We start from the raw sequence: 25,675 nt of genomic DNA on the forward strand, positions 1-25,675 counted from the left end.
CCTGACCCAGGTTATCTTTGCACGAGCAGTTTGGGTCCATGTAAAGGTGTAGGGCCAGACAGATAAAAAGGCATAATAAAAAGTTAGGGACTACATGGAACAAATACATCCCTGCTCTTTCTGTCTCTCCTCTCTAGAGAACTTCTGAGAGTTACTCTGACTTTTCTTTTTTCAACAGATATTACCATGTTCATTTGTTCATTCATTCAACTCTCCGTTGAGCTCCCATTATAGACAAGGTATAAAAGTGAACACAACAGATACCTACCTGCCATTATGGAACTTGTCGCCTACTTTCACATGAAAACTGAGTAGAAGAAAACAAAGATTAAATTCGAATTAAATTACTCAATCTAGTAAGTTCAAAATCTTAGGGAAAACACTTTGGAAATCTGAAGCTATTATGTAATCACTCACATACTTCTTTCTTTTTTTTTCTTTTAATCATTGTTCAAATACAGTTTTCTCCTTTTTACTCCCAATCCAGTCCCCCCTCCCACCCTCCCCACTTCCCTCCCATTACCACCCTCCCCTTAGTTTATGACCATGTGTCCTTTAAGTTTGTTCCTGTGAACCCTTCCCACTGTCCCCTTAAATTCCCTCTTCTCTCCCCTCCGGTCACCGTCAGCCTGTCCTCTATTTCAGTGTCTTTGGTTATATTTTGCTTGTTTCTTTGTTTTGTTATTTAGGTTCCTGTTTAAGGTGAGATCATATGGTATTTGTCTTTCACTGACTGGCTTGTTTCGCTAAGCATAATGTTTTCCAGCTCCATCCACACTGTTGCAAAGGGTAGGAGCTCCTTCTTTCTTTCTGCTCCATAGAATTCCATTGTGTAAATGTACCATAGTTTTTTTGATCCATTCATTTACTGATGGGCATCTTGGTTGCTTCCAGCATCTAGCTATTGTAAATTGTGCTGCTATGAACATTGGGATGCATAGGTTCTTTTGAATTGGTGTTTTAGTATTCTTAGGATAGAGTCCCAGCAGTGGAATCTCAGGGTCAAAAGGCAGATCCATTTTTAGTTTTCTGAGGAAATTCCATACTGCTTTCCACAGTGGTTGTACCAGTCTGCAGTCCCACCAGCAGTGCACTAGGGTCCCCTTTTCTCCACAGCCTCTCCAACACTTGTTTGTTGCTTTGTTTATGGTGGCCATTCTGACTGGTGTGAAGTGGTGTCTCATTGTGGTTTTAATTTGCATCTCTCTGATAGCTAGTGATATACTCACATACTTCTTTCTTCAACAAATATTATCTACGTTCATTTGTTCATCCATCAACAACTAACTCTTGAGCACTTACCATGGGCAGGTACACAAGTGAACAGGACAGACACACCTTTGCCCTGTGCAACTTTTATTTTAGTAGGTGGGAGACAATACGCAAACAAAGAAACCAGTAATTTGAAGATAAGGTGGAGGATCCAGAGAGCAGGCACTAGGGACTCGGGGACAAACGAGACAGAACTGACCTCTACCCTGTGTGAACTAGTCTAAGAGGGCAACACATGAGAAGGCAGTAAAGTGACTGTGCCCAGTGACTTACTCATGTGAAGCAACCAGCTCACAGACAGCCAGGGGTCTCATGGCATCACAGAATTAGAATAACAGAATTTCAACATCGAAACAGGCCTTAGGCCTCCATTGCCTCCAGAACTGGGAAAGAATATATGGGCCACTTCTTCCAGGGAAAGCTCCCATCCTGGGGGAAAAGCATTAAAAGGACTCCTCTAGTGGGCAGGAAACCAAACACAGCCTACTGTAAAGGTCCTGTCTGTTACTGGCACTGAGAAAACAGTCTGTTTTATGCAAGATGGAATTGAGGCCTTACCTTACCTTTTTTCCCTAGATTCAGTGGAATTTTATTCTTCATAGCAACTTTATTGAGATATAACTCACATATAATTCACCTATTTAAAGTGTACAATTCAATGGTTTTTAGTATATTCAGGGTTGTGCAACCAGCACCACAACGAGTTTTAGACCAATTTTATCATCACAAAAAGAAACTGCTTACTCATTTCCCTCCACCATCACCTCCAAGCCCTGGGCACTTATTACCACTGCCTACTTGAAATTAAAAGGTCACACCCTCTATGAGCCTCAGTTTTCTTACCTAATAACACCTTCATTAACAAACACTGTAACAGATGTGAGTAAAACACCAGGTTCAGCACAGTGAGGCACTAGGGTGGAGCTGGCTCAGATTCTGGGATGACAAAGCCTGAGTAAAGGAGCTGATGGAGGCAAAAATTTCTGGGCAACAGGGTCAAAAGGCCAAATGTCAGCTTCAAGGTCAGGTCATGGCTGCGGATTTTGGCAGAAATGAAACAGCACTGGCACTTCCTGGACCCTGATGGCCTTTCATGGCCTCTTCTGGGAGGCCCAGGGAGACAGTCCCTCACCAGGGTAAAGCCCTTAGGGCTTTGGAGTCAGAGACCTCAAGTAGAAATCCTGGCTCAACACTTGCTAATTCTGTGAAGTGGGTTGATGTGAATGATGGGGAGTTCAAGAGTTGGAAAATCTTAGTTTTAGGCAACAGTCAATAAGCTTAGGAATCATTGCATGTAAAAAGCTATTGTTTCAGGAACTGAAGGTGTAACCCGCCCTGACTCCGGAGTGCACACGCAGTTCCACCTTTGAGCCCCAGGCCTGCAAGCAATCGAGACAGTATCTGAGCCGCTATACTCCAGGGTGAGAAATCCACTGCCCTGGACGCAGATAAAGAATCACTGGCCAGCAGGTGAAAGAATGCTACACCTTTTTATCTAATTAATGTTTTCCCTGAATTCCAAACCCTTTACCCACACTTTTCTTCTCCTCATAAAAAGGGCCAATTTGAGATGGAATGTAAGACGGTCTGTTAGGGTATATAACCTACCGTCTTCTCAGATCACCAGCCATCTAAATACAGTGCCCATAAAGATTCAATCCCTGTTTTTGCTTATTGGTTCTGGTACTAACAAGCAGCATGAATGTCAGCGTTTCCAGTTTCATCACCTTTTAAAAAAAAAAAACCTACATTTTTATTTATTTATTTTTAGAGAGAGGAGAAGGGAGGGAGAAAGAGAACGAAAGAAACATTGATGTGAGACATACATTAATCAGTTGTTTCTCGCATGCCCCCAACTGGGGGGCTGGCACACTAGCTACCCAGGCATGTGCCCTGACTGGGAATCAAAGTAGCAACCTTTCAGTTTGCAGGCTGGCACTCAATCCACTGAGCCACACCAGCCAGGGCTGGTTTCATAATTTTTTAAGCCTCATTTTCCTCATCTGTAAACTGAAGGAGGGAACCAGGACTGCCTGCATTCAGTGGATCACAGTACACACTGAACTCACAGTACACACAGTACACACTGAACTCCTCTCCCTGTGGCTAGAGTGCTTACCGCACAGCCAGACCTTGACATTCCCCACCATGAGGCACAGAGGCCCTGTCTCCCCATATCTACCAACACCAAGCAGGTTTTCTGGAAGGGTCACATCATTATGAACGCAGGGGATTGTCAGGTGGCTCTTCCCACCTCAGCATTGTGTGCTGCCGGCCCCCAGCTTGCACTGGCCCAGGAGAATACTGAGCAGCTTGGAGAACGTGCTTGAGCATGTGTACTCCATCCCCTCACAGTTGGGCCAGGCTGTGCACTACCCCACCGTGGAACAGCCAGGAGCTGCACCCAGGCTTCCCACCCCCTGACCGTAAGACCCACACAGTGCTGAAGCTGCTTTTTGGTATATTCATTTTAAGCTATTTATTAAGAAACAAAAGACTCAGAAAGAAATTTTGACACTTCCATCTCTCCTTCCCAAGAGACTCAGAGAAACCTGCTTCAGGAAGGCAACTTTAAGATGTCACCTTAGCCCAATTTGAATTAAGTATGGTAAACAAGAAGGCTTCCAGCAGGGGTCTGTTAGCCAAATACCCAGGTCCCATCATTTCTGAGTCACCTAGCAAAAATATGACTGCCATGGATGCTACCCTCTTCCTCAACCACCTGTAAGTCACCCATTCTCACTTCTGCAATCTAATACCCCATTTTCCCCTTTCTCCTTTTTCCAAAATGTCATATGTACCCAATGTTACCTCACTGTCTTTGAAACTTCATGGAAATTCACATGAATTCCCATGCATATGTATTAAAACTTTGATTTGTTTCCCTGTTAATCTACCTCTGTTAATTTGGTTATTAGCCCAGGCAGAAGAATTAGAAGACAGGAAAGTATTGTTTTTTTAGCCCTCACAATACCCAAGGACTACTCAGATATGTGCTCAGAGAGAGGTGCATAAGGATATTCACTGTGGCATTTTTCATAACAGTAAAAACTGGAAACAGCTTAAATACTTCTTAAGAAAGGAATGTAGAAATTATAGTATATTCATAATGTACAGCAGTTAAAATAAATAATGACCAAATTTAGATGTGTCAACATGGATACCTGTCAAAAAAATTTTTAGTGAATAATGAAAGTTGAAAAGGGCACCTTTCATGGAAATTTTTAAAATACAGGTTCAAACCAAATGATATATCTTATTTATAGACATATGAAATATACATATATGTATGTATTAAAACTATAAAGTATGTCAGGAAGACACTTCAGAATAGCAACATGTCTAGGTAAGAAATGAGAGGAACAAGATTTGAAAGGATACAAGAGGCCTTCAATTCTGGTGTTAGCTGTTATTTACAAAAAACAATATGAAGCAATATGGGAAATGGTAACAGTTTTGTTAAACATGTTGAGGTAAGAAACATCCAAACCTGTAGAGAATGTTTTTAAGAGTTTATTTCAGTTTATTTGAGACACAATGATGACATGCTGGAAAGCAAGACCTCAAATGCTCCCGAGAATGACAGTTTCACAATTTCTTTTATACACTTGGAATTAAAGAGGAAGAATATAAGAAGGTGGGAGAAAGCAAGGCCCAAGATAGTTAACAAGATGATACGCTCCCTGCAGGGGTATAAAACAGATTACCTCTGGCATTTCAAAGGTGTGGCAACCTAGATGCATAAGAACAATGAACAGGGCTTGCTTAAAGCAAAGATTAATCTTTTATACACAGATTACCCGCCATGACCTGCCCAGTTAGGAATTTATGATCCATTCACTCTGTGAGCTTACTTTTCAGCCCAGATTTATTGCGGAGCCCTTTTCTTGTCCATACATGTAGATTTGCTACATTGCTCTCTGTGCTTTTCTCTGTGTCTGAAATATTTCATAACAGAAAACAAAATTGAAATGGTATTTACAATATTTTTTTTAAAAAGACCTACACAGGGGAGTCATACCTCACCTTGGCTATGTAGGCAGCTGAGCACCTCCCCTGCCCAATCATGTCCCAACCCAAAAACACCTTCTCTCAAGGAACTGGATTACACACACACACACACACACACACACCACTCTATCCCCTCCCCCCTTTTTTTGGTTCTTAACATCACAAGAGCAAACACTTATAAACTAAACCTATAAACTAGATTCTGAAAGAAAAGCTGTAAACTATCTCACTCAGGGATTTCTGTGTCTGCGCTGAACACACCCCAGGGGAAAGGAAGGACTACGCCCTACTCCCTGATCCCTTCTTCCTAAGCTTTTCTACTCAGATTCTTTGGCCTAAGACAACTTCCATCCCCAGCTGCCTAACTTGGAGCAAATAACGTGAAACTGGATTTCTCGGGGTAGGAATCTGAAAGCACTCACAGCTGGGCCGAATGTAGAACTCAGTGAAGAAACTAAACATTCATGGTATCATCAGCCAGGACCAAGAAATCCAACTCCAGTGAGCCTGGGCAAAAAGGGGAATATACAGCTGGGAGGCCAGAGGTGGGGGTGGACCCAGGGCTCAATAGCACCCCCGTGTGTCACCACTTCTCTCTCCAATCCCCCTTCCTGCTCCCATATGTGTTGCCCTTACTTTTCTACTGGTGGAACGCTTCCAACAGATAGTCTGGGAGCTGGCCTCATCAGCCTCATTTAGCAGCCCCAAGGAAGAGGAGCACCCGTCTCCCAGCCCAGAGAGGCCTCCAGTAGTCCCTGCTTGGTCCCATGCCCAGCCCTCCAGTCCTGGAGTCTCCAGAGGGGTGGATGGAGAAAAACATGCTAAACAGGCAAAAATAGTAACTTCAACAGTCCTCTGCATGGCAGCTATTTTCAAACATGAAAAACTCATCTCTGAGTAAAAATAGAGCCCAAATGTTGTAAAGTAGGGGAAGAGTCAGGGAGGCCAAGAAAGCAGCCACCAGCCATTCTGTACACAAAGCTGTGTGCTAGAGCAGGACAAGGGATCTCCTGGAAAGCAATCCACAGGAGGCTGCCCTTGAGCATGTTGGCATGTCTGCTCTCATCTGGAGGGAACCGAGGTTGCTTTAACTTGGGATTTCTCACCCAGCGTGGGGAGGGCTTCCCCACATCAAACCTTGATGCTTCCTTCCTCCACCCAACCTGACTCCTTTTCTGCTGTGGCTTCTGAAGGTTGCTCAGTACAACCCCACCCCCTTGTCGCAGAAAACTCTACTTTTCTTAGGAGGAGATCCACCTCTGTCTCAGTCCTGCTTCAAGGCCTAGCCAGGTGGGCTTTTCTTCATCCTGTCCCTACAGGTCCAAGAGAAGAGTGAATATGGGCCCTTGGGTTCTGGTCCAGACTTCTACCATGAGGGATATGGGCCAGCTGGGCCCCCCACCCCCAACCAAGGTCACCTCTGAAGCAAACACATCCTGAGAAGACAGAAGAATCCTTCTTCCTCTTAGCATGGCTTTGCCCTTAACCTTGACTTACAGTAGGCTCCTGACTCACCCAAAACTCCATGTGCTGAGCAGCCTTCAGCTCTTCTGTGTCCTTTTTTTCCAAAGGCTTTTTTAAAGAGGGAATTCCTCCTGTTCTTTTTTAAGATTTTTAAATTTAATTTTTAGAGAGGGGAAGGGAATAGAGGGGAAGAGAAACATTGATGCACAAGAGAAACAGATTGGTTGCCTCTTGCACAGCCTCAATTGGGGACCTGGCCCACAACCCAAGCATGAGCTTTGACTGGGAATCAAACCAGTGACCTTTTGGATTGCAGGCCAGTGCTCAGTTCTCTGAGTCACACCAGCCAGGGGATCATCTGTGCCCTTAAGAGCACAGATAATTTGAATGAGAGCACTAACCCCGATGTGAGGAAGTGACCAGTCAGGAGTGGATCAGCGTGGGATGCAGAGAATAATGAAGGAACAGTAAAAATAGCTGATACCAGACAAGGGAAGCCAGGGACAGAACTGGGACAGGGCAATAATGATGGCCACGAAAAAAGCCACAGCTACCACTCATTGAGCACTGACTACATGCCAGGTTTCGAATGTATAAACTTTTAATGCACAGAAGTCCCCCATGGTGTTTCTTAACTACAAAGAGAAAGTTACAGAGGAGAAACCTCATTCTAATTGTGAGAAAACATCAGACAAGTCCAAACAAAAGGACATTCTGTAAGAGCCACTACTCTTCAAAAGCATTAGTCATGGAAGGCAAGGAAGGTTAAAAACTGCAACAGATTGGAGGAGACCAAGGAAAAAATAACTAAATGCAATGTGGGAACTTGAGCAGGATCTTGGAACAGAAAACAAACATTAGTGAGAAAAAATGGTTAATATTCCAAAGAAAGTCTTAGTGTAGGTAACAGGGTTACAGCCGTGTTGACTTCCTGCGGTTGGTAGGTCCAATTTTGATTCTGAATATTGTGATATGGCTTTGTAAAATGTTAACATTAGAGCAAGTTAGGTGAAGGTATATAGGTACTCTATCCTATAACTTTTCTGTAAGTCAAAAATTAAAATTTAAAATTTAAAAATTATTTTTAGATTTGTTTTTCTAAGTACAAGATTCTCCAAATAAATCAATCCCATCTCGGAGGGGTAACTTACTGGGTTGGTCTACCAGCAATGAAAAATGTTCAGACTTTGGATAAAGCAGAAAATATTTTCAGTTGTCTGCCATATTGTTAAAAGTCTGCCACAGCTGGGTTTTGTTTTTTTTTAATTGCTGTAGTTGCCCTTATGAGTTGGGCAGGTACTCAGTCACAGGGAGGGTGCTAGCACTCATTTCAATAAGCACCCCTGCAATTTCTGGAGGTGTGACTGACAAGACAGGCTGCCTCCTACAATGAAATGTCCCTCCCTAGCCTCGTGGGGCAGCAGGTTCTCAGTGGGACTGTTCTGCATATTCTGTTTGTCTTGTTCTTCAATCCAGGACAACTTGGTGAGTAAGATACTTCTCTAGCTTTCGTTGACAATGCATCACAACCCCTCCTTCTACATTCCTTCCATGGTGACTCACTTTTGGAGGCTTTTGCAACCAAATAAAGGCATTTCCCACCAACTTGAAGCCCTTCAACATTGAGATGTCCACCACTCATTTCTCATATCCCACAAGAGGAAAACTAAATGTGAAATTATTGCTATTTTGTTCACATTTGATTATTTTAATTCCCTTTGTGCTTCTCCAAGTTTCTCCCATCTCACCAGCCAGGAGTATTACAGCAGATGAGAGGCCGCAGAATCTGCAGCTTTGGCCTCCCGGCTGCCTGCAGCACTGGGATGGGGTATGTTCCTCTGCAAAGTTTCAACGAACAAAACAGGTAGGTCTTGTGCCTCGTTACTGTGCTGGACCTTGGCACCTGTTGTATGTGTCCTTCCTGCTAGGCCCCTACAAGTGTGCCCTTTGGCTGTCTTTGTCATGTTCTAAAAAAGTTCTGTTTTTATTTTCTTCTCTCCACCCCACAGACTGGAAAGCAAATTATCCAATTATTAGTTAAGACCTCATGTCTGTGTGGATTTTGCAATGAGATAGGGCAAGTGGAAAAAGGCATTCTAAGCCCATCACCTTAGACCCTTGAACAAGAGGAGAAAGAGCCCAGGAGGCCATTAATTCAAAGAAGGCAGGAGCTGGGCTTTTCTCTAGTGTACAGGGAGATCTTGGGTAGGGCCAGTCTGAGGCTGGGAGGGCCTGACCACTTCTCACCCACCTAGGGATATTTTGGCAGCTGAAAGGGTGCTGTCTGGGCAGGTTTGGGTATCTGTAAATGAGTCCAGAGGCCCCTTCCAAAGGCCACCTCCTTAGCTTCTGAGCTCTGCACAGAGGGCAGCGTGGAGGACAGGGCTTAGGTGATGAGCAGGAAGAGAATGTTAGTTGAAGACAAGCCAGATAAGTGCTGGTCACAGGATGGTAGGTTTCCAGGGCAATGCACAAGCCCTTGCTAACACTTAGGATGCCAGTTCACGTGGCTTACTGCTTGAGAGGATGAGAGCACATTCCCCTGATGCCTGGCAGCTGTCAGGAAGCTGTAAGCACCTTTGTTGCACCACCAGGCCTTGACTTAGAAATGAGCCCTTGGAATACAATCAAATTAAAAATTTTACTTTGCTACTTCAGTGCAATCAATACAACCCCTTTTAGAGTACACAATATGCAGGAAGAAAGCAACTGTCAAAGCTCAAAGCCACCATAGTTGCTTGGGTGAAAATTCCTAAACACAGAAAGCGAGTGGAAAGAAGAGAAGCAGGAAATACACCTAAACAAGATTCCGTCTTCCAATTTAAGAGTGCATGTGTGTGTAACTGAAATACAGTATTAGTGTATTATTGTGTACATATATACACGTGAATGCTGTATTTCAGTATTCTAAGATATAACCTTTCATATTTTAACATCTCTGCAATTGGGGTACATCTTACATTTGATATAAATCATTGAACTGGCAGTTTTTTAGTGGTATATAAAAATACTGCATCTTAAAATTAGTAAGTATGATAATTCACATGCAAAATTACAAGATTTTGGGGGCTCCCTAAAGACAAAAATGTCTCATTCATGGCCTCTACCTTTCATGATATATCATGGGCAAAAAAAACCATTTCTAATATATTACTCTAAAACCTGAATTAATCAGGATCATAGCCTAATTTTTCAGATTTATTTTTAATGCTAAAGTTCATCAAAATTATTTGATAGATGTTCCTAGCAGATAATAAATTGAATAAAAATTTGAATTATATTGAATATTATATATTATATTGAATTATACTGAATAAAATCAATATAGAACATTAAGGAAAAACTTAATTTACTCAATAATCTTAATAGCCTGGCACATAAAGTATTTGTTTTCTTGTTCCAAATAAGAATTTTTACTTCACCTGACATTTTTCATAAGGTAAATCACAGAGAAGTTAACTTTTGGTCCAAGTAAAGGCTTCATTCTTTTCTGCTTTCCTGGAAGTGAAAATAAGTCACCCTTTGCCTTAATAAATGCATTCTCTCTTTCTGCATGAGGGCCAATACAAACTACAACAGCAAATATTCCAAGCCATTATCAAACAGGAGTATCAACGTAGAAGATGGTTGCACTTTGGGTGCCTTTAATTCTGGGATCAATTTCTAAATGTGACTCAAAGTATTCCTTCCACGTCCTGCCCTCCTTTTCCATTCTCCCTCAGCCAACTCAAGAATAAAGATGCGTAGCCCTGGCTGAGTGGTTCAGTTGATTAGAGCCTCATCCTGTACACCAAAAAGTCGCAGGTTCCAGTCTCTGTCAAGGCACATACTTAGGTTGTGCGTTCGATCCCCAGCCAGGGTGCATATGGAAGGCAACTGATTGATGTTTCTCTCTCTCTCTCCCCTTTCTTCTTTCTCTCTCAAGTCAATAAAAACATACCCTTAGGTGAGGATTAAAAAAAAAAATTGAGATGGGTATAACCAGTGTCAAGGATGGCAATAAGCCATTCTGGTATCTTTCATCCTCTTCCTCTTAAGGCCTGGTTGAGTTTAGGAAAAATCTAAACCCTGGCAATGTTTATTTAGCCTTTGACCTTCAAACTTAAAATCAATAAGACATGGGAGTAGCCATGAAAAAAATCCAAATGCCAGTTTCACTGAGCTCTCCATTATTGATCAGTTCTGAAAGAATGATTTAACTGTGATGCTTACATTCATGGAATGGAAACTCAGGGGAGAATCCACTTCATGGGCACCGAGAGAGGGCTCCCTGACTGAAGGACCCATCAATACCATGATTGAGCCCAGGCCTCTGTAGAGCTCTAAAAACTAAGTATCCCATTGGTGAAAAGCCCATGAGATGGGTGACCAGTGTTATGGGCTCAGGTAACCACTACACAAGAACTTCTGCCATATTAAAGAGGGGCCAGAGATCATCTCACCAACCAAACATCACCAGCACCAAGGATTTATGCTCAAACAATGGCACATGTCAACTGAAGGCTCACAAGAGGCCATCAGTAGCCCTCCAAACATATTTCAAAAGCTGCTACATCTCTTCTTTCTCTGCAGGCTTGAAAGTGAAAAGAATTCCCTGGAAGAAAAAATTAAAGAAATTCCCCTCAGAGAATAAATTATTACCTGAAAATGCACGGTCAAGTTACATAGACACATGCAAATTGTGAACCAATTACCAGCGAATCTTCTGATAGCATTGTTATTCTTCTCTAAACCTAATGTGGTAACACTGCTCTCCAGGAGGTGTGCTAGCAACCACTGGAGAGGCCAGATGCAGGCACATGAAACCTTTAGAAGGACCAAGTTTACCACAGTCTTCAAGCCCACGTTCACTATCTGTGTCCTCATAATTGCTCATACATGGCCTCAACATTCCCAGTAGGAGAGGACAGTCTGCTAAATGGTCTAACACTGATCCCTTCTGTTTTTTGAGCTTCATCAAATGTCCACTTGTTCTTACTTGACCATTGGCAATTTCTTCTCAACACGAGTCTAGGTGAGAAACTGGAGTGGTAAAGGCTGCCCCTCCCCCTTTCTTGATTTTAGTTAATTGATTTGAGAGAGAGAGAGGAAGGGTGAGGGGAGAAAGAGAGAGACGCTGATTTATTCTTTCACTTACTTATGTCTTCATTGGTTGATTTTTGTATGTGCCCTGACCTGGACCAAACCTGCAACCTTCGCATAGCAGGATCATGCTTTAAGCAACTGATCTACCCAGCGACAGCAGGCTGCCTCTATATTTCATCACTGTGGATACAAACCCCAAAATGGATATAATTTTTTTTTAAAATGCTGCTCCATTTTCTAGTTAAATTCTTTACACTCACTGAAAACATAAATAAATACTCATACTCCTCTTTAAGGACTTGACTTGGGAAAGCACTTTTATGAATTTTAAGTGTGAAGACAGATAACCCATTGAGACAGAGAAAAGGTTATAGTTCAATATCACTATAACAGTTTCTGGGGGTGAAGAATGGCTTCTTTGGGGAAAGTGTAATCAAACACAGAAAGCAAAAAGAGATCATCGATTACTACCCATTATACATGACAATTAAAAATTCAGTTACTTTTATTTTACTCTTTGTATAGTCCCCAGAGTTACAATAGGTTAAGAATCCTGATTTCTATAAACACAAAAAAAATTCAAGAAAGCATGTTACAAGATGGTATAGATAATCAACAATTTGGCAGAATTTTGACACCTGTAGCAGTTCACAGGTCTCCCAAAAATGAATTCTAAAATTCAAAAATAACAGCTTTATTTAACATATGTTACACCTTACATTTAAAATAACATGCTCTATTAAATATTTTATCAACAACACTGTATACAAATAAAATATTACACAAAATATATTTAAGAAAATGTTTTGGTCGTTGATCTGAACAATAAATAAAAACACAGGCACTTCTACACTGAGACAGGGAAGCAGTCACTACTCAGAATAATTTTGTATAAGCAACACGTGAAGATATGGCAAGAACTGAATCCAGGAGAAACCACTCAAGACAAAGTCTGCTACTTCAATCTTTTCACTTCAAGTTCAAAAGTTGCATATGCTTTCCTGGTCCACATTAAAAAATCATACACACAGTCTGACTGCCAGTGTCAATTCAATCTTTAGTTGGCCATTATGGAATCATACTCATTATTTGCAAACACTAAAAACAGAGAACTGTTATGATACCATGTAGCAAACCAAACACAAGAACAGTTACTGTGTTCCTGTATTACAGTCCTTTACTATGACCATAACAAGATAAATTGGGTAACACAGTGATTCTCATTTTGTAAAATTAACTGATTGTATTAACACAAGAAAATACTGCTGGGGTAGCAGAAAATTTCGGCAGCAGTCAATTTTTCTAGACAATTTTAAAAAATCATCCAAATTTTATAATAATGAATTTTATTCCACTTCACAAAAACTGTTGAACCATGTATAACAAATCATTTGTATACAATAGTTTTATAAGTACCTAAATTGCAGTTAATTCACTTATTATAATGGAGAGTAGGAATATTACCATATTTGGGTAAAACAAAAATAATATATAGTCAAGTTCCAGAAACTTATTATTTCAGGTAAAAAGGGGTAACTTAAAAAACAATGACCACTAACCAACAAGAAGAATTGGAACCAACTGTCCTGCCATATCCTTCTCTAAAAATTACAATCTTCTGCTTTCCCTCTTCAGAAAGTACCACATTGAAGGGTTTAGAGGCCCTCAAATAGATACTACTTATGAAGGCAATTTTGATGGTTAAACATAGAAATTTGCCCTAATGAGAGAACACAATGTGGAAACTATCCAAGACATCTCTTTCTATGGAAAATTTAGTTTGTATATATTTTAGCAATTTAAATGAGCATTTTGCAACCGAGACCAAATATCAATCATCTCTTGAGGTTTTCTACTATGTACTAACATCAGATCTAGATAGGAACAAATATTATTCCTTTTTTTCTCTTCTATATCAAATGTCTTAAAGCCTTTGTGTTTCTCTGGAACGAGGCCAAGTTTCTGAAGGCACATTCCAGTATAAACATCATCAATGGGGTAGAGAAAGACCCGGTCAGTTACGTTGTACAGCCTCAGAGCCAGGTGGCCGGAATAGAGGAATCCACCCCCTCCAGCATAAGGCGGGTAGACGCCAGTGTAAACAACTTCTGGGATGTAGTACTTCAGCTTCTTATCCCGATGAGGTCCAGCGTTGTGGATCACATCACCTATAAACAAATCTTTGGCTTTGTTTTTGGATAAGCTATTCAAGTAATTCAGGATGTGATGGGTATTCACAAAAACATCATCATCTCCCTTAAACACAAACTCGGTGTTTGGGCAGGAAGTGCTCACCCATCTGAGAAAGAGTACTTCTTTCAGGGACAAGTTGAAGAAAGTGTCTCTGTAGTTCCACATAAGAATGTCTTGGTGCTTCTCACTCTCAAATTTTAGCATATCTGAAAGATCGGGATGGTTGTCCTCTGGGGGTGTCTGGCCTAGTAAGAAGACACGCACCACTGTTTGGTTCCCCATGTTGGTTTCTCTGCCCCAAGATTCCCGAATTGCTTGCCTTCTAGCGAAATGTGGAGTGAGGGACTTAATCGCCAGCAGTAAGAAGGGCTTCTTTGCACACTTACCCGGTTGATCTATAAGCAGTGAGTAATTTCGACATCTCAAATACAGCAGAAAGTCTTTAAACCTGTCTGGCAAATTGTTGAAATCTGAAACTGCAGATTGGACCCTCAGGTCAGGTTCACAATAATTCAGATGGCTTATGTTGGAAAACCAATTCAGTTCCCCTGTATGGTTTGCCAACATGCCCAAAATGGGATTGTACCGCCTGTTCAGCTTTTCTTGTTCTCGGTTCCAATATGCCCCGGGAAGGTCAGATGTCTTCCAGAACTTTTCTTTGGGTATTATTACTTCCCCCTTTCCATTTTTTTCTTGGTTACTGCTTTTGGAGACTTCCACAATCAAATAAATGAAGACATTTACCATCATCAGGATACCCAACAACTTTATTCTCCGACGTCCAACACTCATTTCTCATATCTGGAACAAAAGGGAGGAACATTGTATTAATTGAATAATTATTAGTCTGCATTTGCTCACATATGTCACTTGCCTCTTTGTTGTTACCTTCCTTGGAAGAGTGGGTTAAAGCACAGATTCTAGACTTGCATGGCCTAGTTTCAAATCATGGCCCTACCGTTCTAGCTGTGTGGCCTCAGGCAAGTTGTAGAACTGATGTCTCAGCTTCTCCATCTATGAAATGGAGCTAATGACCCACTTCATAGAATGGGTTTGAGGGCTAAATGATTTTGCATGTAAAGCTTTTAAAACAGTGGCTGGCCCATAGCAAGCAGTATATAAGTAGCTGTTAACACTGGCTGTTTTAGACACCAGAAGGCAAAAATATGCATTTACTAAATAACCTTACAGCTGTTCGACTTCCTTGCTTACAAGGACACATATAAACTAGTGAGCTTCATGAATTGCCTACAATTCATGATAACAAATGCATTTTATATTGTGATCCAGTACATATATGTACACACACACACATAACTTTACAATGCAGGGCAAAAGTACATTTATAGTTGTTAGTACACAAAACAAAGTTTATTCTTGTATTATTATTTATTAATGATTGTACTATTTTCCACACAAACAGTAAACCTACGTTTGCCCCACCCTGCATTTATAGGTGTTGCAATATGCATAGTTCCATGTAATTCACTCCAATTTTTTATTTTATTCTATTTCATTTTTAAAAAGTGGTGGTCCCTACTCTGAATTGTTTCCCAACCCAAACTTTCATGGATTAGAAAACAAGGGCAGAGAGATTAAGATGCTTGCCCAGGGCTGAACAGCCAGGAGGTGAAGGAGCCACTAAGTACATTGAGTGCTCAGAGACATAAAATGAAAAGAGTCATACCAATTTTATCCCAATATCCAAAAACTGATAACAACTCAAACACCATCAACAGAAGAATAGATTATCAAACTGTGGTATGTCCATACAATGGAATAACCCTGAGGAATAAAAAGGAAACTACTGCCACTACAACAAGAGCACATTAAGAGTGAAAGACAGACCTCAAATCCAATTCATGTCAGGTTCAAGAAGACAAAATTAATACAGGTCCTAGATATCTGAACGTGATGGACAGAAGCAGGAGGGAACGTTCTAGAGTATAGAAATGTACTATGTATGCCTTCATTGGAATGAGAAATCCACGGGTGTATACATTTGTCGAAACTCAAAATGTATACTTAAGATCTCTGCTGTTTATAGAAAAAGCAAAAGAGAAATGAAAATGACATTTTAGTGAACTATCAAAGGCCAAGAACAGATTTCAGTCTGTAGCCAATAGAAAAACAAAGAAAGAATAAGGCACAGTTTGCTGGGGATGTAACTCCAGAGTCTAACACTGCTGAGACAGAGGACCTACACAAAAATAACCATTCAGATAAGCTTGACATTGAAAGACAAACTAAAAAAAGTGGACTGGCAATACACTGAAAAAATTTCTTTTCAGATTAATTCTATGACTGAGCTTTTATCCTTATAAAAGAACCCCAAAGTAGTATTGCATCCCATGCACTGTGCATTATTTAATTTGATACAGGGAGTCTATGAAGTAGGTGCTATTACTTTTATTCATATTTTATACCTGAGGAAAGAGATTTAAAGAACCAGTTGTGTTAAGGGCAGAGCTGGAATTCCAACCAAAGCAATCGGGTACCAAGGCCATCATGTCAAATGGTACCCACTCTTCCCCAACTTCTAGAACAAAATTGTGTGACCATGTTTTAATCAAGGATAGTGCTTACTTTAAAAAAAAATGTAGAAGCATTTTTAAGTTCAGAGTTCTAACAAATAGTCCCAAGGTAGAAGAAATATTTGTCATGCTGAGAATGCCATGAAGCTACTACATGTTGGGCAGTCTAGATTAATCGACCGGAATTCCCAAGCTATTTTCTGTCTCTTAAAATCTGTTTAGAGATCCTACTCTAATTGCTTGTATTTACCACTGCTAAATAGCTTTGTTTATGGGCATACAAGTAAAAAGTATTTTTAAAAAACAAGCCCCTACTCCTCCAAAGCTTTTGCACGTCTACAGCGCATGGCAGACAATAAAGTTGTGTGTGCTCTCGGCTCACCCATGTAGACTCCCCCCACCATCCATCTCTCCCCTCACTTCCCTGCCACTACCCACCTCCACCCCTCAAGCTCCCACCACTGAGCCACCAAGAAAAGGCCTTCTTAAATATCCTCCAAGAAGGTAATAAAAAAATACAAGACATTTCTGACTCCTTAATTACATTTTTAAAGGACCCCAAGTTACCTACAGCCTGAATAATTGAAAATGTCCACGCCTAAGTCAACGGTCCACATCCTGCTTAGGTGATGTCATTTCAAAGGCACTTGTGGGCAAACCTTATGAGCAAATTGGAGGTCCAAGTCCAGTACACCTTCACTATAGGCCTTACTTGCAAGGACAAGAGAGCTCAAATGGACACCAAGAATGCATTTGTATTAATATTTCATATAGTTAGAAGCATTAGTCATCTCTTTAGAAAGTAAATCACTGATAGTTTCAAGCTTTGTTTTTTGGTGGGGTGGTGGGGTGGGGGGAGCCTTCCAGATTTGAGACTAACACTTTTCAAAAACAATTCTCTCTAAATTGGGATAACTCTCCTAAAGCTAAAGTAGCACTGGACCCAGTATCTCTGATCTCTAAGTTTTAGGCCGTTTGTGTGGACAGGCTGGAAAAAGGGCAATGAGGAAAGGTTTGAGGGTGAACAGAAAAAGACCACAATGAGGAAAAATATTTGGAAGGGTACTCAGGAAAAAACAGCATACACTATGAACAGCTAACTACTTGACAGAAATTTTCAACTCAGAAGAGGAATATGAGTATCAGTAGACTAACATTGAAATTCTAGAGTAAAAGAAGACAGCTTAAGGAGACAAACGGGGAGCACAGTACTTTACTAAGTTAACTTTCCTAGGAAAAGATTCAGGGTGAATAATATGTTAAATGATTCTAGATAACAGCCAGCTGTGCATCCAGGCTATGGGGCAAAGCCATGGACATCTGGATACAGCCAGAACCGCCTGAAGAGAGGGTGTAAAGTTTCTATCACGCAAAGCACAGACCCTTCTTGGGGAATACTTTGAGGAACACACTAGGCATGCTGACCCTGGCCCAAGATTTCCATGTTATTCCACTGTAATTCGGGATTTTATTTCCATTATCAAGACCCAGCCAGGGCCACCCACCACCTCAGCTAAGACAGGCCTTTGTAGCTCTCGCAGCAACACCATCCTCACCTGCTGTCTGCTCAAGGATTCTGGTCCACAGAGCTTTTTCCTGCCCATCTCTCATTTGCATCCCCTAAGGGAAGGTGAGAGGAGAGCACTTCACCACTGAGAAAAATGGAGGCTCAGAGAGGCGGTTAATTGAGCTGCCTAAATGTTACAAACCATTAAGTAACAAGAGCTCTTTGGATCTCCTTTTTCTACAAGGCACATCCAGGCCAACACGGAAGGCACTGTTCGAGGTCAAGAGTAAAGCCTCAAGGGCTGGCTCAAGACTGAAAAGACCCAAGGCACAGGGTCATGGTACATTTGATGTTACCAAGACTCTCCAAAAAAGGGAAAGCAGGATTGCCAGGAAGCACCCAGCCCCCCCTTCTGAGAGTGGCCCAGCATTCCTTGTCTAAATTTCCAAATGTGCTGCTAGAGCTAACTCTTACCATTATTGCTTAAGGGTACTTCTTTCCAGCCAATCTGAGAAGGAAGGGTGGGAAAACTGAGGTTCTCAATTGCACATATCCATCAAGTTTAAATGTCATCTTTCATTTGGGAACAGGGCACAGTCCGTTGCATGAGAACTCTGCTTTTGGCAGACTCTTACCACAAACCAAAGTTCACAGAAAGGAGGATAAAACAGTGACCCCATAAAAACATCTGTGGGAAAAAAGCTCTCTGAATGTCTGACTAAACAGTCCCATTGCAGACACAAACCAATTCTTTGAGCAGGAAGCCATTCAATACATTGCTTAAGAATGTGAGTAAGAAAACGTTACCCCAACTCTGGGGAAGATGTTACACAATCTTCACAGTGAAACACAGAATTCTGACTGTGAGTAACAGAAACAGGAGGAAATCTCATGTACAAAGAACGTCCTTAGCTTTTCACCTTGTGCTTAGGCATGAAGTCTCCCCAACAAGGACCAAACGGTGTTGAAATTTCCAAAACACATCAGTTGAATTTGTTTCTTTAATGAAAAACAGTGTCCTCATTTTGTAATTAAAATATTTAGAAAAACAAGGTAGAGACCGAAAAACACATTGTTTAGCTGAAAATGGATTACAAAATAGTACACACTACGTGAAAATCCAGATAAAATACCACACAAAACCAAAACCGGTTTAATCAGGGTACTAGGGTTACTGGCTACTTGAGCCCTCTCTCACGCTGCCATAGCATCTCTCTCCTCACCACCACACACATCTGGACTGCCGGGGTGGGGGGAGGGGTGGGGGGATGGGAGCACATCACACAAATTCCCGAAGCCGCGTTCTCACTGCTGCAGCCCGCACCTCTAGCCTGTGTCATGGCTACGCACAGTGCCCAGACACGCCATCGCTGTCCTGGACTCTGCAGCGTTCAGCAGGGGCTCTGTCACATCCATCCCCACGTCATCTGCACACCTTTCCCTGGGCTTATGCTGCTGGCCTGGAGCCCTCTGTTAGAAGGATTCATAATAACAGTAGTAAAATATGAACATCTGCTTTAGTATAATAAATACTTATGTACCTGCCAAGCACTAGGCATCCTACGAGGCAGCTGGTCACACAGAAGTGATTTAACTTGCCCAAGGTCACACATCTGGTAAATGGCAAAGCCAGAGTTTAAACCCAGGCTGTTCAGCTCTGCAGTAAGAATTTTAAATCGTGATGCCAGTGAATGCTGCTGCACAGGCTTATGACTAAAGGAACTAAAGGGATGCAAGTCTTATTTTCAACGGTTCATCTTCTTTAAAAGTATTAAATACTTTAAAGCTTTTGTACATTTTAACTGACAAAACTACCATGAGTCAAAGTTAGATATGGGAGGCTTAGCTGTGTCATAAGTAACATTTATTGAATGATCACGCTGCAGACCAAGCTCTGGGCAAAACACCTCATGTAGCACCTCAAATCACTTTGTTTCCCAATATGCAGTCCAAATGTTCCCATGGTTTCACTCATGGACACTACTAACTACCCTGGGAAGCACTAAAGAGGATGATCCTAAGAGGCTCCCTCCATTCCCAGAAGCCCCATAAACAAGGAAGCAAAGTGCTGGCCAGAAGATACTTTAACTTGGCTCCTGACAGCCACAAAAACTGATTCGCACAAAACAAGTCTGGGATGGACATCCATCCACCAAGGGGCTCCGGCAAGTCAGACAGGTGGTCAGAGACAGAGCCAGCACCCACACCCAGGCCCTCAAGTACCAAAGTTACGGAAAAAAGAAAGGCAGGGCCGTCTTCTAATTATGAAATAAAGTGACCAGTTACCCCCATCCAGTCAGGCTGAGGCAAGTGGGCTGGAATCCAAACTGATTCGACCACAGGAGACTGGGCTAGCAGCCTCGCTGTCCACAGGGTCCTGCTTCCTGATCTCTTTCTTGCAGAAACCTCACAAATCCTCAAAGAGGGAAAGAGCACAAGCCAGATGCCATATCATGGGGGCAGGGAAACCATGTTTACTCTTTGGAGAACGTGTCTATCATTCTGCCTGGCCCCTGCTCTCCCCCACCCTCCAGGAGCCTGGCCAGAGTGCCTTTCCTAAATCCTTTCCTACCAGGCTGCTTCCATCTGTCGCCTGGCCCTTGCCAGCCATTTCCAGGTTCTGCTCAGATGAACAGCGACAGGGACAGTTTGCAGTTAAGTGGTTCTAGGGGAGAGAACAGCTTCTAGCATGCAAGGCAGACACAGGGGATGATAAGGTTCAAATGAGGTGACTCTGTTGGACCAGAGATCTGGGCCATATCTAGAGCTTGTTTCTTAATAGAAACAAGAAGCCTGGCCTTGGTTCTTGCCAGGCCTGGGGCGCAGCCCTGAGACTGCCCTCACAACCTCACCTCGAGACTGGCATGAAGCGAGAATGTGTGTCTGACTCTGCTTTCTGGTCTGGAAGTCTTGGAGGCAGCTAAATTCAAGGAATTTTGTTCATTGTCATTACTAGTACCCTCCATGTACAAAATTAAAAGGAAAAGTACATATAATGAATCGATTCACCAGCACATCCCCACAGGCGACATCATATGCCCAAGTGGCAGGACATGTTCTGGTACCCACTGTTTAAATCCCCCCAGAGCCCAGCCAGCATGGCTGATTTTTCTCAAATGATACTCATCATTCAAAATCAAATCAAATCAATCCCTAAGTTGATTCTTCAAATACACACATATAGAACTTTCAGAAAACTTAGCTAACAACAGAGAATTAACCCTACCAGAGGCCATCCTGCCCCTGCCTTTAGTAAAACTGGTAAAAGTTTTGTATCTTCAGTGTAATGATTGTAATCCCAGATCCATTTTCACTTGGGAAAGCTGGCCCAGCATCTGGAGTTAGACAGCCCAAAGTTAAATTCTAGTTATGCTACCCACTTAGCTGTGCGATCTTAGGCAAACTGTCTGACCTCTCTGAGCCCCAGTTTCCTCGTCTGTAAAGTGGGGATGATATAACCTACCACACCACTCTGTCATCTGCCACACAATGGACATTCGACCATTCTTCAGAAGTTTGACTCCTCCATCAAATACTAAATGAAAGCATGTTTCTAAAGTTTTGTCCTCCACTGTCTCTTTCATAAATTTACTCTTTGTGGAAACTCATATATCCACTGCCTTAAACATCACCTCCAAAAGGAAGATTACAAACTGATCCAGTTAACTCTAGATATTAGTTTCTAAATGCTTTGTGGAGACCCTATTCTCAGGCCCCCATTTGCAATGAATCAACTTCCCAAGTACCAGTGTGCACATCCCAGAATGACCTTGATTTGCTCCTTCTCCCTGCTCCCCACATCCAATCAGAAAACAAGTATTGTCTTCCTTCCTCCATAAGGTCACCTGCACCCCCACCTCATCTCTCCTCTATTCCATTCAGGCTCTGCTATTGAAGTGGCCTAATGCCTCATTTCCCACCATGCTCCCCAACTACTCTATCTTCAGTTCCTCTGCTCATGCTGCTCTCCCAGTTTGGTCAGATCACCACCACAACATGCTACTCTCCCCCAGAGCCTACCTGTAACTGTGGGTTGTTTTCTAGGACTCCACTTCTTTTTCATTCCCATAGCTCAAGCTCAGAGCTTCATCGCTCTTCCCTTCCGAGAGACCTGCCCAGGGATATGCCCCACCCTGAATACCAGCCTCACTACTCCAATTTTCTCATGCATATGCCCACGTGGTCCCAGCCAGGCCCTTTATGATGATCTGTGCTTCCCTTCACATCACCTCCTGCCAACGTCTCCGATCTCCACACCCTATACACTTTAAGCTGTAACCAGAGCAAACACATTTCTGTTCCAGCAAACCCCAGCTTCTACCCTCTGCTATGCCTTCCTGGAGAGCTGCTACTCCTTCCAAATTAGCTCATGTCATCTCCCGGCTGAAGCACCCACCTTCCAGAAGGTAGAGCATCCATTCCTAGTCATGGTGGCTACACCTGGGCATGTTCCACAAGCCAGGCCTTCACGTTGTACCACCATTACCCCAGCACATGGTACGTGAGACTCATTCATCATTTGCTGAGCAAACATTTTGGCCATCTGGTCAAGTTCAATGAATGTAGGGAGGTTTTCAGTAGAAACTGGATTAATTAAATATACACAACTTTCTCCAAAGAGATGACAATGGAAAATCACATATGTGTGCTAGTAAATAACACATATATTTATAAAAATCTGCCTCACTTTTTTAAGTACTATAGAAAAAATTTAAAGGCCATTATAGAGTTGAGGAAGGATTCAGGTTTTCAGAAGTAGGGAGTCAATATTACACTAAGAGGGTGGGGAAGACTTGAAGAGGTGAACTGGGGTGGGAAGGCAGCCCCTCAGTACAGATGCAGAACTTGGGGACATATACTTACCTAAGGTGGGAAATCATTTTTGAACAGAAATGCTGCAATACAGGTAGTCAGTTCCTGGCTTGAGCTGGTAAATGTTTCTACTCCAGGCTCCAGGACCTGTGTATGAACAACTGTAGTCTGGCAGGCTCTCAATGAGCCCTCAAAGAAACCCCTGAAACAGCGATTTTCTAACCTTTCCATCTCTTGGCACATGTGAACTAATTACTCAAATTCTGTGGCTCACCATAAAGTATATTTTTTCTAATCTGACCAAAAAAAGTAGGTATACTTTCAATTCATTCACACTGGATGGCTATTTTGTGTTGACTGTTGTCATTTTTTTACTGGACAGTCTGAGGAAAAGAGGTCAGGGCCCCTGGCTAAATAGGTACTGACTGCATACTTTAAAACTTCTTGTGGTATACCAGTTGAAAATTGCTGCCCTAGAAATTTCTCTCTGCTTCCTTCTTCTGTTTGCTCAGTTGGGTTACATGGGATGTATTTCTGTCTGGGTCCAAACAGGAGGCAAAAACACCACAGTAATTTAAGCAAGGGAAGTGTACTATAAGGCATAACTGAGTAACTGTAAAGACGCACTAGAACTCTAAATGGTGCCCAGCGCAGATGAGAAGTACCTGAAAAAAGGACAAATGTGGAAAACCAAAGCATTCAGAAATGGTCCACTCACTAGAAAATCAGGGACTACCCTTTGGGATGCAGGCACCAAGCCTGGAAAACAGTTTCCCCATCAGACGGGCTACAGGAAATAAACCCTGGGGATGAAGTGCCTAGACTTCTGGGTTGACAAGCAGAGAGGATGAGGGTGCAGAGGGGGCCATGCACACAGAGGTGGTCAGGATGCTGCTGGAACTGGGAACTGGAGAGGCCTCCTTCTGCAGGAGCTCAGAATGCCAATGGATGGCTTGGCCGGGAGCAGCTCAGAGCAGCTGCTCAGGACAAACACAGGGTGGTCAGCTCATTAGATGGCCAGGACCATGGAGCCCCCAATGTGGGAGCTGAGAAGATGGTGCAGAAAAGCAATGACCTGGGCTGTGCGCAGGCTCCCCATCCCATCGCTGCTGCCAACGCTGGAGCAAGCACAGGGCAGCCAAATGCTAGAAAACGTGGTGCCCAGCAGGACATAGGAGTATAGGAAAAATGGCAGGATCTCTGGGAGCCTGAAGACACACACTCAGTATACCAGGATGCAGGAATGAAAATCCCTTCCTCCTACAACATCCTCTTCAGAGCCCTCAACTCACACAAGACAAAGGAAAAACATCTTAAGGGTTCTGATCCCTTTTCCCAGATCAGGCCACAAAGGGTGGACTTAGAGCTGAAAGGCAATAGTCAGAAGCTGGAACTAGTTGTAAATATCTGTATCACCAACTCAAATTCATCACCAACCACAAACATTTTTATTTGAGTTTGGAGTTAGAGAAAGGGCTTAAAACATGGGTCACTTACACTGAATTGAGTGGGGCTCGAAACAGGATACATTTCAGAAGTGTGGGGATAAACCCGGCAGGCAAGAGATGGGGCAGGGGCACAGGGTGTCTGCAGATAAAGACTGACACAGCTGGCTGGTGGGCAGATGGGTTCTGATGCCACAAGGGAAAGAGCAGGTCAGTGCAGGTGGGCCCAGGGCCTCTCCACCAGGACGAGATGGCCATGCCGACGCCTAACTTAATCCACACTGCTGCTGGGGGATTGGAGCAGGTGTTTCCTGCCATAGCCCCTCAAGAAAGAAAGAAAAGAAACTGACTAAATCACACAGGTATATGAAACAAGGAAAAAACAAAGGACTCCAAATTGGATGTCCATGTTGATGATGAATGTCGTTGGCTTTTGTGTTCACTGAGATTTAATTTCTGTAAAGCAGATTCTGTTTAGAGGGCGAAAGAACACGATCTGGGTAGGCTGTCTTCCAGCATCAGATCCCCATTGGACCTCTGACACAATACAGGCATTCGGTCTGTTTTACCAATCACTAACCCATGGGTTATTTCTAATTTTTCCCTATAATTGAAAAAAAAATGAAGAACAACCTCACATGTGTGTCTTTTTCCATTGTCCTTTATTTCCTTTTGAAAAAGTACAAAGAGAACAAAATTTTTAAGTCATTTAGAATATAATCAAATTATTCCCCTCCCCACCTTCCATCCCCAGCACCCCTACCCCACAGCAAAAAGGCCAGACTGATTTATCCCCCCAGTGTGCACTCATGAGCAGCATGAAGCTGTTCGCAATGACTGTGGACACGTCCTTTTTCATCTTTACCAAAAAAGGGCAGCTGCCTATTTTAATTTATACCATCTTTCCATATATTTCCATCCTGACTTTCCTACTCTCCATACCCTTAGCCTATTCTTCTGTGTGGGGATGTTCTCATCCCAACTAACCTTCACAAACTCAAAAATGTAAAGCAATTACGTAGTCTGAGGTCATAGTGCTAATCCAGGCAGGGCCAGCACTTGGACCCTGGACCCTGACTCCAAGTCTAAGCTCTAAGCCTTTCTACCACACAACATTGTCACTCAAAGAGGACTTCAAGAATCCCTAAGTTGCACTTGAAAAAAATAATTTAGGAATTAAAATCATTACATTTATGGATACCCAGAAGATGTAGACAATTTCAAGGCTTAATCAATACTAGAAAGGAAGGATGCAGATAAAAGTGCAGGTTGAGAACTGTTCACTGCCCAGGGGTCCTGGTCTGACAATGCAGGCACTTTCCTACCAGAGGCAGAGCCCCTTCAGGTGTGTT

At 42.4% G+C, this 25,675-nt stretch overlaps 1 protein-coding gene across 1 annotated transcript in view; it reads right to left on the minus strand.

The window, feature by feature from the left end:
* Positions 1-12,131: 12,131 nt before the first annotated feature.
* B3GNT2 (UDP-GlcNAc:betaGal beta-1,3-N-acetylglucosaminyltransferase 2) overlaps positions 12,132-25,675 on the minus strand; it is a 32,132-nt gene continuing 18,588 nt past the window's right edge. Inside the window, exon 2 of the mRNA XM_045828072.1 lies at positions 12,132-14,826. Coding sequence (XP_045684028.1) covers positions 13,624-14,817 — 1,194 coding nt within the window. The 5' untranslated portion in view covers positions 14,818-14,826 and the 3' untranslated portion in view covers positions 12,132-13,623. The remainder of the gene's footprint in view (positions 14,827-25,675) is intronic.

Source organism: Phyllostomus hastatus, unplaced genomic scaffold, assembly GCF_019186645.2.
Source record: "Phyllostomus hastatus isolate PE091 unplaced genomic scaffold, TTU_PhHast_1.1 phas_scaffold_78, whole genome shotgun sequence".
In the NCBI taxonomy this organism is placed as follows: domain Eukaryota; kingdom Metazoa; phylum Chordata; class Mammalia; order Chiroptera; family Phyllostomidae; genus Phyllostomus; species Phyllostomus hastatus.